We start from the raw sequence: 14,359 nt of genomic DNA on the forward strand, positions 1-14,359 counted from the left end.
CTAAAGCGGCAGAGGAGTGTGTTGTATCCTTGTATCCTTATATCCTTGTATCCTTGTATCCTTGAATCCTTGTTTCCTTGGATCCTTGTATCCTTGTATCCTTGTATCCTTGTATCTATTCCATAATCTAATCATAATCTTTCATTGAAAATACGGAAATACCTTTATTTGGAGAAATACTAAAAATGAGAAGTGAAAGATTAAAATTGCTGGAATTTTGCTGAAAACACAAGCTTCTAAGGAAACATTGTAATCTAATCGGGTTCCTTGAAGCAAAAATTTAAATTTCTTCAAGTTCCTTATCCAAATCACTCGCTTGTAATTCAAGCGAATAAATTCAATTTATGAATGTGCAGTATGCATACAAAGACTTGCATGGACCAATAAATCTGCATCTTTAGGAATGTTAAAAATCCGGGAGATGAAAACCAAACCAAATATAATGCTCATGAACAGACATCTAGTAACTGCATTGCTCTGGCTTGAATAGATATTTATCATGCTTCCTGTTATCATTGCAATGAAAGGAAGATGATTTTTATATAATATATGAGGAGCAGAAGATTATACCAATACATGACGGTTTACAGGAAACCTTGACAGTTGTTAAAGGGACAACATTACATGGTTACATGCCCGTCACTGCGGTGCCCTTTGAACCTCTATATTGGAGAAATATGGAGTTACTTTCAAAATGAATTCTTCCTTATCAAGTTTAGGAAAATGAAACTTAAAGGTATCAATTTTCCAGTAAAAATGTATAAACGGATACCAATCTATATCTCAGTTCTAGGATGGAATGGAAAGGTAGAGGAGGAGTATGGACGGATACCAATGTTTATCTAGGTTCTAGGATTGAATAGAAAGGTAGAGAAGGAGAATGGATGGATACCAATGTATATCTAGGTTCTAGGATGGAAAGGTAGAGGAAGGAGAATGGATGGATACCAATGTATATCTAGGTTCTAGGATGGAAAGGTAGAGGAGGTGTATGGACGTATACCAATGTATATCTAGGTTCTAGGATGGAATAGAAAAGCAGAGGAGGAATGTGGACGGATACCAATGTATATCTAGGTTCTAGGATGGAAGAGAAAAGTAGAGGAGGAATGTGGACGTATACCAATGTATATCTAGGTTCTAGGATGGAATAGAAAAGTAGAAGAGGAATGTGGACGTATACCAATGTATATCTAGGTTCTAGGATGGAAAGGTAGAGGAGGAGTGTGGACGTATACCAATGTATATCTAGGTTCTAGGATGGAAGAGAAAAGTAGAGGAGGAATGTGGACGGATACCAATGCTTCTAGTTCAGAATAAAATGGATTTATTACACGAATCTACGGTGGACAGGTAGATTTTTATAATTTATCATAAAATTCTTATTTCAAAGTTGAAAATGGGTTTCATAGTATAATAAATCTTTTCATTTAAAAACATATGAAACGGGGATATTTAACATGAAAGCTGCTCCGCCTAATACATTAACTAATGCCGCGGAAATTAAAGACGACTGTGTTAAGTGATGAAGTTGAAGAAATGAGCCGAAAACTAGGATTAAAACTCATCAAAACTTCAGTTAAAGAAAATCTAAACACAGCTCAGGTAGAATCACATCAAATTGTTCAAATATTTTCAAATAAACTTATTTTGAACTCTTACACAATGTTACTCTGAAAGGATGAGGTTACAATGACGACCTGTAACTTAAGATTTACCCTCGAAATTAGTCTTAAATCTAGTCTTTTAATGGAATATTTAATTATTTGGCAAACAAAGGAATACAAAAACGAATTTCCAATTGCAGGGAATCATTTCCGTACATTCGTCTTTGAAGTAACATTCTTTGTGGTTAACACACTCATTTGGAAAGTAATTTGATTATTTTTTTTTTAACTTTTGATATTGGTCTCATTATTGTGGGATATTTCTAGGTCTTTTCCTGCTTATCACAGCTCTGTTTGAATGAGAGAACTGAAGAACTAAAGCGAGAACAGTTTTATACCAGAATAGGAGGTGTATATCATTTCAATTTATATCTTTATTTTTTGATATTTTCAAAAAGGTTTTATTTGGACGAAATGTTCACATCATCATTGTCCAAAACATTTGTTTAATATAATCTTTATAAAATGTTAAACCCTTTTTTGCCAAAATATTGTAGCTGTTATTAAGTATCTTTTATCCTGTCTCGATTTTTTCATAATGGTTGATTAATTTCTGTTGTTTAGGAAGTTTAGGGCTAGAAAGAAAATCATGGCGAGACAGAAAACACAATTCGGCTGGCATTAGAGGTTATACAATGTCGTCTTGAATTTGTTAAAATGTCGTCTTGAATTTATAAAAATGTCGTCTTGAATAGTTTAATTTTTCTTCTGCACGACTCTAAAACAAGTCAAAAAGTAATCAAGAAGACAAGCTTGGAAACTTGGATATGTCTGGAAAAAAATCTTTTGAAAAAACACAATTTACTTCGTGTTTTTTAAACCACGCTTAGAACATTCCCTTGGTTTGATCGAGTTACCTATCAAAATTTGAGGCAAATCGGTAAAGGGTTTCTGAATTATGATCTGAAATCCAAAAACATACAAACAGATAAACATAGATTACTTCTTTATTTGCTGTTAATTAGGCCATGCTTGCTGAACAGTGACACAATTATTTTGCCGAACTTTTAGAATAAAACAGGCTTTATCAAGGAAAATAAGATTTTAATAATTTTGTTCTACAAAGTTTGACGCAGCTAGTGCACCTGGTTTAACTATTTCTCCATGTTTTTCTATTTTGTTTTTGAAGTTTTTGATGTTAATTTAAAATGATTTACAAAAACTAAATTTTTTTATTTTAATCTTGTCATCCAGACTTTTAGAAAATGTACCTTTTTGGGTTTCAAATGAAAATACTACGGTTTTCCATTTCCAATTGATAAAATTGAGAAGCAACTATACAATTGTTATTGATCTTTAATGGCTTTACCAAATATGTACAATAAATGTTTATTTAAATGATGTAAACATCGTCTTTGTTTAGATTTTAACAACACAAATTACAAAAACATAACATTCCTAGTGGTTCCTCCTGTATAATTGAAAGATGTAAATACAATATTAAATTATTTGCAGATTTATTAGTTAGAAGGAAGGAAGCCCTGCAGTGTATCCGGCTGAGAAATGAAACCCTGTATCATCCAACACGAACCCTTCAGATTACCTCCTCACAATCTAACTCAGGTCAAACAAATATAATCTTATCATATTTATTTTTGAAAATCCCTTTTAGTTGACAATTCCTTTATGTTGGTAATCCCTTTTAGCTTTTAGCTGACAATTCCTTTAAGCTGACAATCCCTTTTAGCTGCAAATCCCTTCTGAGAATTTTTTTTTGTGTATTGGCAATTCCTTTATTTTGACAATCCTTTGATGTCGACAATACTTTATTTTGACAACCCCTTCATGTTGACAATCCCTTCATGTTGACAATCCCTTCATGTTGACAATCCCTTCATGTTGACAATCCATGTTGACAATCCCTTCATGTTGACAATCCCTTCATGTTGACAATCCCTTCATGTCGACAATCCTTTATGTTGACAATCCCTTCATGTTGACAATCCTTTATGTTGACAATCCCTTCCTTTCGACAATCCTTTATGTTCACAATCCCTTTGTGATGACAATTTTTAAGTTGAAAATCCCTATATGTTGACAATCCTTTCATGTTGACAATCCTTTATGTTGACAATCCCTTTGTGATGATAATCCTTTATTTTGGCAATCACTTTGTCTTGACAATTCATTTATGCTAATTTTTTAAGTTGGCAAACCATTTGTTGATAATCGTCTTCATTTTCTTTGAAAATATGAACCATATTCTTCAGTAGCATTAAAACAAAACCTACGGCAAGTCTGGATTTATTTAACTGTAAATCTGTAAATTAACAATTTAGGAACAAAATGGCGTAAATCAAGAAAATGGCGGGAAGTGTCTGAGCCTGGCAGCCATTTCTTACAACATTGTAACATTTTATGAAAAGCAAATAAAATAAAACATAATATTTAGAGAGAATATTTGTAAACTGTAAAGTTATTTTTTTAAAAGGTTTAAGCTTAAATTATGAAAAAGAGAACTTTTTTCAAAATCTTAAGTTTGAGGGATTTTAAGCAGCAGAACTTTCTTCTAAAACCTTCCTTCCGATTTCCTCTTTGCTGCCAACTTCCTGTAAACAAAATTCTCTCTTTTTCATATGATTTTAAAGAGGCTAAAAATGCATATTGGCCTGAAAATCAAATTGCAAATCGTATCTTTTCTCCCGGTTTGCATGAATCAAGGAAAAACACGAAAAACTTTTTAAATTTGTAAATAGAATTGGAAATTAAAATGTGCTTTACAAAAGTTCTTGAAAAAAGTTAATTTGTTCAAGCGTTACCTAATGCACTCAATAAACTGAGTCTGCGCCATAGGCATTGCAACATCCAGGATACTTCCAGGCATCCAGCCCTAAATGTGAATTGTTAATATTGCAACCTCCAATAAAAAATGTTTGTATTTATTAAGAAACGAAGTATAAAAAAAATTCATCTATGTCATAAAAGAAATCATTGAATGAAATGCATTATCTTTGTTATCATCATTTGACTAGGTTAGGACAAGATGTTATTTTTTTTTTTTTTTTGGCTTATTATGTTTATCTTTTGGCCTTTAACAAGCGGCCATTTCAACTGGGCCCTGGAAAAACCTTGTTAGTTTTTGGTCCCTGGAATATCAGAAAATAATATTATTTTACCTTATACTCACAGTCCATGAGCCAAACAAAATCACATTCATCGTCCTTCCCCTCGACAGGGTAAACTATCTGGCAGCCAGGACCATTCACAGCCCTGCACAACAAATATTAAGTAAACTGAAGTCATACAATGAAACCCTGACAGTCTAAGGTACAGTGAAATTAAATAAATCTTTTTTTCGTTTCCTATTATCATTTTTGTTCTCGTAAAATTCAATTTTAAGAACAATTTATAAAAGACGTTTTTTGAGTGGAAGACATCTTGATTCACGGTTTTTTGAACTCAGCTCTTTGGAAAATAAGATAATGCTTGAATCCGAAAGTCAAGCCGTAAATAAGGCCTAACGACAGCTTAGACTTGAGCTGTATTTTCCCGAATTTTTTTAATTGCGGGAAAATCCTTAGTCTTTGTCATTGTCAGGTGTTACTTTTTAAACGTTGTTTCCTTTTAATTTTGTATTTTTGGAACTCCCAGGGGGGCAAGAGGACTACTGTTTCCCCTAGGTACACCACTGTGCCTGACCTGAGGAAGGGAAATGCAAGCAGATGTAATATTAAATGAGCCTCCCCCATGGATGCCCCCCATCAGCCTCTCAGGGGGGGCACAATTGTAAAGACCAAGATATGCGAAAATTTGATAAAAATATAGAACAAAAATGTGTTCATAATTCATTCTTTTCTGAACAAACTACATTTTGTTGGCTTCCGTCCCCACTAAAGTGCTATTTGTGGTTATCTTTTGGTAAATGAAATTTCCGTAGCTAGAAAATTGACAAAGTTACAGTTTCTGGATTTTCGTCAAAATTTCGTGAAAAATGCTGTACATAAAAGTCCAAATTTGGGAATCAAGATGTCTTCCTATCAAAAAACGCCTTTTCTAAATTGTTCTTAGAATTAAATTTTACATAAGATGATAGGAAGCCTTTATATGATATTCTTATGTTTCATACCATTTTCACTGTACCCTACCTGACACGTTTGTTAGAAATATCGAACCTACTGAAATAATTTCGCAATTACGCACATTCCGTTAGTATTACGAACGTATTTTTCGAAATTACGAACATTTTATTAAAAATAATGAAGATTTTCATTAAAATTATGAACTTTTTTTAATTTACGACCATTTTGTTTAAAATTACGAACATTTTATTAAAAATTATGAACATTACATCAAAAATTTTGAACATTTTAATAAAAATTACGAATATTTCGATCAGGATTATTAATATTTTCCTTAAAAGTATGAACTTTTTGTTTCAAATTACGACCATTTTCTTCGAAATTGCGATCATTTTTTTGAAATTACGAACAGAATGAAGAGTAAATAAAAATGTGTGAAAAATTTGGAACAAAATGCTCGACATTTTGAAAAGTTGGTGTTACGTTAAGTTAACTGTTCAAAGACATAATCGGATACAATTTAAAAAAAAAACTTTTTGAATTAAGATTATTTAGCCTTTTAATATATAGCTTTTTTCTTGTTCTTCAGAGTTAGATTATTTCATACAAAGTTAGATATTATTTTATTAGTATTTTGGTGAAAAAATACAAAATAATTATGAAACAGATTGAAGATACAATTTACCTGCGCAAATAACATTTTCTACTTAATATCGAACTTCCAAAGACATTTCGAACATTTCGAAACTTCAAGCATTTTTTTTTGAAATTTTGGAAAAAAGGTTAAAAATATGTTAAAAATGTGTAATCTCTAAAAGTTTGGGTAATTTCCTAATCGGCCCAGAAAGTATCTTAACCTAACCTAACCCTAAATAACAAAAAAAAAATAATAATAAATTTGCTGAAAAATAAATGGTCATGTACAAAATTGATAGGAGGGGGGGGGGGGGGTCCAAAAATCGTATACTAGGACAGACCCAAAGTTTGTTTTTCATTAAGAAATTCTTTCGGTAAGTTCTATATTTCAAACAAGATGGTTGAACCACCATCATTCACAGGATAAACATTTTCTTTCACAATTAAAAAAAAAGTACCTCACAATTTTGGAGTTTTTAGGCGCGTCTGGGTAATCCACACTTTTCCCACCCATTACAAACGCGTCATTTGCTGTTCTTCCAATCTAAAATTTGGAATTTTTGATCTATAATATTGAGGCATATCAAAATATTCTTGAAAAGTAACGTTCTAGTTCTAGTAAAGCTCTTAGGACAGAATTTTATGAAATAGTTTTTTTTAAAATTGTTTCTACGTTGTCTTTCTTAAATCAATCAGAATTTAAAGATTTAATATTTTCAAATAAAAATCTTTCGTTATAATTACAAGGCTTTAATAACTTAGACCTATCGTAACCTAACTGTTGATTTTTAGACTGTTTTATACCTTACTACCGTACACAAAATCTCGAGCTGACACCATTCCTCCAGCAGCTTCTGTGGTAATCTTAAACAAAAAAAAACTTAATCTAAAAACAATGTTTTAAAATATTTATCCATGATTATTCACTGCAGTAAAACCCTACATGAGCCATACATCGAAAGAATGTATCTAATGTCGTCTTGACAATTTTTCAATGGGTTTTATACTTTTTTTCGTTATTCTTAGTATTTGAAAAAATTAATAAATGACCATGAATATACGGGAACAGTTCTAAAGAGCTCCATAAAATCATTTAATTAAAAAACTAAATATCTGCAACATTCCATTATCAGAAAGTGAAGAATACGACATTTGATGAATTCTTTCGATGTATGATTTATTTAGGGTTTAACTGTACTATATTTGCTATTTACTTTACAAGAATGAAAATAGGACAATAACAGTGGAACAAAGTAAATTGTAAATAACTTTCACAAATTTCCGTTGCAATTAGTTCGTAATCATAACATGACGGTTCTTTTCGTTGATTTTTTAATTATTCCGGTCTTTGACCTTTGACTGTTGACTTTTGAACGTTGACCTTTGACTGTTGACCGTTGACCGTTGACCGTTGACCGTTGACCGTTGACCTTCGCCTGTTGACCGTTTACGTGAATTTAAACCTGGTATGAGATTGCACATGTATCGTTTACGTGAATTTAAACCTGGTATGAGATTGCACATGTATCGTTTACGTGAATTTAAACCTGGTATGAGATTGCACATGTATCGTTTAGCTTCTTGAGTAGTTTAGCTTCAGTTAGAGTATTGTTCCAGGATTTAACGTTGTCCGTGTCACTGCAAACACAAATATTAGATTCCGTCAATCAGAACTTTCATGGCTTTTTATCATGTGAAGGCGATTTCATCAAATGTCATGAATGAACCCCCGGACCGATTTTCCTCAAATTTTGATTGGGGATCTTGGTAAAACCACAAAAATGTTCTTTGATTGGTTAAACATTTTTTAATTTGATTTAGTTGACTTAAAGTTTAGTTTTCATGAAAAGTAAGGTTCACAAGCTATTAGTTCAATATTCTAAATGAACGAAACTTGTTTTTTATTCTTCTGACCTTAATGCTTCTTCTAAGAGTTTCCTTGGCATATTAATTCTTCCCCTGCATCTATAAATCTTCTTCCCTTTCCCATTTTTCTTTACCTCAACCAGATCACCCTGAGTTAGAACTTTATTAATGATTTATAAATTAAACAGATTTAAAAAGATGGTTCGGGAATAAAAAGAGTATACTTATTCCGAATAAAGTTTTGTATCGCTACTAATTTTACTTTTTACTATAGTGTCTAAATCTTAATGAGAAAATGCTCAAAAACATCTTATTCTAAAGATAAGGAACTTAATGAAATGAAATCTGCTGCAAAAGACCCCAAAATGGACTTCAATAAAGGAAAAAATTACAGAAAAGAGATTTATTAAAACTTTTCGAGCTTAGAAACAAACCCTGCTACAGAAAAAAAAAATTCAAAATGAACATATATGTATGTATCGTTTTCGTACATGTATAAGTTTTGATGGGGTTTGTGCGGTATTGTCACATTGTGGTTTAAAACATGATTTCTAAACATTGCATATTTAAATTTACAATTTGCAGTTAAACATTGAACACGCTTTATTGCACGGTAAGTTAAACAAAATCAAGGATAGAAAATTCTAGAGTTTGAATTCAAAGTTTTTTATTTAAGTTTAACGAATATTTCTAATTTGCAATAGTTTTTTGTGAACAAACTAAAAAAGGATGGAGTTTCGTGGTTCATTAAATTGCTTAAATTTTGGCTATTTTGATAGATTGATGATAATTTTTCATAACAAAAATTAAATTCACTACAGTTGATACTAAACATATTCAACCTTTGACTTGACATCCTGAGCTGCAAGTTTATGAAAAGTGGGAAGTAGTTAAACTTATCTACGACTATTTCAACTACTTAACTTAAATATTAAATTAAACCTTCCTTTTGGTTCGAGTTGATCTGGTGGCAAAAGAGAATTAGTTGAGCCAGTCATGTCTAGCTTAACTGAATCTCTCTCGCTCATAATTAACGACCTCGATGTACTCTTTTAAACCCTTAAAAATTAGACTTTGAAGGATTAAAAAAATAGTTCTCACCGTATCCTTATCCTCCTTCTCCTTTTTCCATCCCTCGGTAGAGTTGGCTAGCTCTAGACCCTCCTCCCAGGCCTCCTCTATAGCTGCAATATACTCAGCATCCTAATAAAATAATAATATTAAAAAAAATTTTAAATTGAACGGCTAACCCTCCCGCTAAATAATAACAACTAAAATGACATTAAATTATAAAGTTTGGGTTTCTATACACCAAGCGCTGTGGCTACTATCAACTAGGGAAATATCCTTTAGGTGTAAATTTTAATATGGGGGGAGGGGTTGGTTCAGAAGTCAGAGACCGAATTTAAAAAATTTGATCCCCGGCTTAAATTTAATCCGCGGCTCAAATATGGTTGGTTTCACTTAAGTTCGTATTAAATTTTTCAAGATTTAAGCCGGCGGTCAATTCAAACCGTTTTTGGGGGATTTCAGACGTGGCTTAAATTCATTAAATTCGGACACAGGAGATTGAAAATAAAACCGATTAAGTAAAGACTGTTATAAATAATATTGCATATTAATAAGCCACTAAAAATTACATGTAGAATCCATTATGTACAATTGATCATTATAAGATTTCAAACATGTATTTAATGAAAATAAGAGTTATATAGATAAAATTGTAATGGGAATGCTGTTCAAAAATAAAAAAAAATAATTATTTATTTATAAAATATAATTTTAACAAAACGAAAAATAAATGCATGAAATAACTATCTTTACATTATAAATCTTCGCTCATTTCCATTTTTATTTATGAAGCTTTTCGCTCACATATATTTATATGTTAGCTATGGCTGGCCAAACGGCTTGACCAAATTGGCTAAATTGACAAAGGCTAAAAAAATTCGACTTTTTTCCAAAGTTTTTGTTTAATTCCACGGTCAAGGCCGGGCTCTTTAGTATACAATATACAGGGTTACCCACAAAGGATGAGACAGTAAAAACGACCAAAAACTTAAAAATATGACGATTTGAAGATTAATTTTTGGTTTCTGCACTCAATTGAGTATTTTGAAAGGACTTCCGTATGCAAAAGTTTCTGAAGTCTTATCCTTTGTGGATAACCCTGTACATAATAGTTAAATATCCAAGTTCTATAAGAAGCCCGGATTAACAAAACTGGTTCTTAAAAAGTCATACCCCTGACCCAACTTTCATCACAAACTCAAGTATTTTGTAAATAGATTATCAACAATTAATTATACTAATTGACAATGTATACAAACCTAGTAAATATATAGAATAAAATTGATATTCTATATACACAGGTAGGTATATTTCAATTGTTTGTTCAAATATAACATAATTGTCTTTTGAAGTAAATGCGTAATTGTGCATTTTCCCCATCAATTTAGCGGATTTTAACTAATAAAATACGATAAATCTAACTTTCACAAAGCTTAAAATGGTAACGTGGCCAAGATGGTATCTTAAGTCTTAACACCACCCTGTTTTGGTTTTTGTACTTTAAAATACCATGTAACCTACAACTTAAAAGATGGTCTTAATATATTGGGATGGAGGCGTTTCCATGAATTTGTCCATTGGGGTCTGGGGACTTAAAAAGTGGTTTTTCATTCCAGGGAGGGGCCGGGAGAGCTTAGCACCCTTTCAGACCCTGAAATGCACTTACAACCATACATTTTAGTGATCCAGGGGAAAGAAGGGGGGGGGGTAGAGTCCCTCTGTAGAAATTTAAATGACGACTAAGAGATCGTCCTTGACGAATATTTTAATACTTAATTTTAAAATCACGAAAACTATAAAACACATTTGATAAGTATTTTGTGTAAATTTATTTTGATTGTACACAGAAATTTACACATTTGCCAAAATGACCCAGTTCTAAATTAGCAGACGAAACTTTCTACAATATACAGCTTTCTTTGAATTCGCATCGCTATACGAAACCAAAGTTCATCACTCTATTCCAATAGTTATCGAAACTGTAAAAATTTAAATAACTATTGTGCTTACCGTAGACATGGTTGATTGTTGACTGATGAACAGGCAGTGCTTGACTCAGGCAGTAAATACAGCTGTATAGAACCAGACAGTACAACCCCGGCGTACTCTATAATATAGAGGGTTATCCTAGAAAGACAGAATAGAACCACTTTAATTCAGGGGAATATTTTAAATTCAACATTTTAAAATCAACATTTTAAAATTAAATTTTAAAAGTAAAGCAGTGTACCCCATTCAAAAGGGTTGTAGCAGCTTAGATATATTTTGATGTATGGCATGACTGAGGGGAGGTATGACCACCCACACTAATATCTCGTCCGAGCCGCATTCTCCTCATTTTCTGAAATCCTCGTCCTTCGATTATTATGTGGTTTGAAGTTTAGATTTCTTGAAGTTAAACTATCTTTTAAAAATCTGTCAACGTTAGGGCATAACATAAAGATAGACTAAAGTATTGCAATAATTATACATCATGTTACAATTATTAATGCCAGGAAAGTGATGTCAAACTTTATTTGGGTGAAATTTAAATCTATTCTGCCTCTTTAATTGCTCACCTTCGCGAAACAAAATAAATAGCAACATATTTGACATACCTCTGCCTATCATTTTCCCCATGGAACCACACGGAAAAATTCAATGGTTTTCACTATAATTAACAAAAAAAATTAAAGTTATTTAAATTCGGAATTACTTGCGGCATTCTACATTAGGAATATCTGAAAATGCGCGTAAAAAAGGTCAACATTTTGAAGTAAATGTGAACTTAAAAACTTTAATTCAAAATTAGGACTATTTTCTTAGATTTATAAAAATTAATTATTTCAATTATGCCCAAACGTGGCAATTCTTAAAAAAAAGGATTTCGAGGTGGTTCGAACGAGAAAATGAGGAGAATGTGGATCGGACTAGAAATTGTTGTGACTGACCTTCCTCCCCTCGCCTGATTCATACTTAAACTCGAAGTTGAATTCGTATCCACATTTTACTTGTAAAAGGCGAACATTAAAAAATATCAAAATATAAAAGGTACACAAAATATACACATATATATATATATATATATATATAAGACAACACTTTTAAGTATTACTCCATATATTAAACTTTGTTGAAGTAATTTATAAGTTGCAATATTGATATTACAAACAATAGTCATCAATTATTTTTCGACGCATTCGTTTAATATGTCATAGAGTTTTTTACTTTGTTTTTTTTAATAATATTTCGCTGGCGCTGGATTTTCGAACATTCCTGGAAAATATGAAAATGTCGTTTTCATTATCAAAAATCCTCGAAACAGGAATAAATGTTTTCAAAAGTATCTCGACTCAGATCATAAAAATTAAAAATTATTTTGAAATACCAACTTTATACGAATGCATCGAAAAATAACCGAAGACTATTGTTTGTAATATCTAACGGATTGTTTAATTTCAGTCCGATGGTTTCTTAATTCTTATTCGTTTCCATGAAAATGAAACCCTGAAAACGATCACAACAAATATCAAATAGTCTTATTAACTGTTTCCTTAACTTTTTAAATGCTTTACTTACATTAAAATAAAACTGTTTTGGATTTTTTTATACAGGTTTTTTTGGCCCGGACAATTATACCTTATTTGCTAAAAATGATTCTAAATGTTTACATCTTTGATTAGTTATGACTTAAAAGTCATTATCAGAATTCACATTCGATACAGAAAAGTCACAATTGACGATCAACAAACAACTGTTAAAAAATATTAACAAAAAATTGAGGTGCAAGAGTACATAAAGTACACAGTACGTGTACGCTCAATGTACAAATGGTGAAAGCTGAGATTGAAACTTTAGGCACAAGAAAACCTGGTTTCTGAAATTCCTCAATGGACTAATAAAAGTACTAACACGTAGATATTAACAGGAACAAGTTTTATTGCAAAGTATCATTCACTTTTCAAATAATTCAAGTATAATTTTGTGAATAAGAGATGTACCTTAACTAGCTACAACCAAATAGATTCTAGTACAATAGACGGCAACGTAGAATTATTACACAGTACACACACTCAGTACAGCTGTATTTTTACGTCACAAGTGTCAACTTAGTTTTTGTGTCCGACAAAATTATTAATATGATAGTGATCATTTTAGAATAGAATTACAGAAAAATAAGTGCAATTATATGTGTTCTTTATTTTCTGTTTTTACACTTTTTTATTTGATTTTGGAAAACATGTCAACTGTTGTGAGAAAATTTCGTTTCCTTAGTATATTGTGTAAAGTCGTCTCTACACTCTCATACTTTATAGGTAACCCTGTATAAGACTGTCCCTTATAGATAAGAGATTATATTTTGCTACCTTAATATCTATTTCGGAGTGATGTAGAATTTACACTAATAAGATTAGTATTAGAACAGTAAGACAATACTTACTAATAAGATTAGTATTAGAACAGTAAGACAATACTTACTAATACAGGGGCGGACACGCAAAACTTAGGAAGGGAAGGGGGCTTTTCTACTTATTAATAATTCATTATTGTGTACTATAAACAAAATAAAATGTAAACTATATTTATCCCTTAAAATCTTCAATTTCTTATCATCTATGATTTATCATATTTATCAAATTATATTTATAATATCATAGATTATAGAATATATATTCTCAATCAATATAGAAAACAAAAACCATTTAATCACAGGGGCCTTAGTCCTATACTTCTATGGATCAAACCCATTCCACTGTAATTTAGTTTGACGATATTAAAAGCAGTCTTAAGTATATTTGATGTTGTTTTAAAGTAAATAGTTATTTCATTAGATTAAAAATCGACTTATTGTTTGAAATGGGTACAGAACAGGTACAGTAGTTATAGTGAAATTATTTGTGTACTTGTCTTGTATACACGTTTTAGACTGAACCTCAGCTAACTCACTACTTTTCTTTTGATGTTAGGTTCTTTCCCAAAGGATTGTTACCAAGTTACAACTTCCCATGGGTATTTTCCCAAGTGGCAACTTCCCAAATGTGCAATTTCCCGAGCGGCACCTTCCCAAATGTGCAATTTCCCAAGCGGCAACTTCCCAAATGTGCAATTTCCCAAGCGGCA

The 14,359-nt window shown here is 31.5% G+C and overlaps 2 protein-coding genes across 4 annotated transcripts; one reads left to right on the forward strand and one right to left on the reverse strand.

Moving 5' to 3' along the window:
• Positions 1-1,252: 1,252 nt before the first annotated feature.
• LOC111696035 (ras-related protein Rab-23) lies at positions 1,253-4,065 on the forward strand (the record flags this gene model as incomplete). Its single annotated transcript, XM_023465556.1, is given in 6 exon segments — positions 1,253-1,353; positions 1,524-1,605; positions 1,935-2,016; positions 2,232-2,294; positions 3,123-3,230; positions 3,947-4,065. Coding segments are annotated over 6 exon segments (519 nt in total), but the record flags the coding sequence as incomplete, so codon positions are not given.
• LOC111696036 (steroidogenic acute regulatory protein-like) lies at positions 3,896-13,626 on the reverse strand. Of its 3 annotated transcripts, none has more exons than XM_023465559.1 (10): positions 13,606-13,626; positions 11,270-11,366; positions 9,290-9,391; positions 8,237-8,337; positions 7,870-7,960; positions 7,127-7,186; positions 6,781-6,866; positions 4,784-4,877; positions 4,427-4,497; positions 3,896-4,216 (listed from the first exon to the last, which is right to left on the reverse strand). In XM_023465559.1, the coding sequence occupies exons 2-10, from the start codon at positions 11,276-11,278 to the stop codon at positions 4,177-4,179; spliced, it is 654 nt and encodes a 217-aa protein (XP_023321327.1). In that variant the 5' UTR covers positions 11,279-11,366; positions 13,606-13,626; the 3' UTR covers positions 3,896-4,176. The 3 variants fall into 3 exon arrangements, with proteins under 3 accessions (XP_023321327.1, XP_023321325.1, XP_023321326.1); XM_023465557.1 differs by lacking the exon at positions 13,606-13,626 and adding an exon at positions 12,878-13,000; XM_023465558.1 differs by lacking the exon at positions 13,606-13,626 and adding an exon at positions 12,190-12,248.
• Positions 13,627-14,359: the final 733 nt, after the last annotated feature.

The sequence above is a fragment of the Eurytemora carolleeae genome, unplaced genomic scaffold, assembly GCF_000591075.1.
Source record: "Eurytemora carolleeae unplaced genomic scaffold, Eaff_2.0 scaffold246, whole genome shotgun sequence".
In the NCBI taxonomy this organism is placed as follows: Eukaryota; Metazoa; Arthropoda; class Copepoda; order Calanoida; family Temoridae; genus Eurytemora; species Eurytemora carolleeae.

Coding starts and splice junctions, on each gene's coding strand:
- LOC111696036 (XM_023465559.1), bottom strand. Junction 7,187..7,869: donor CATGTGCAATCTCATACCAG/GTTTAAATTCAC, acceptor TTTTTGTTTAAG/ATTACCACAGAAGCTGCTGG. Junction 4,217..4,426: donor CAGTTTATTGAGTGCATTAG/GTAACGCTTGAA, acceptor TTTTGTTTACAG/GAAGTTGGCAGCAAAGAGGA.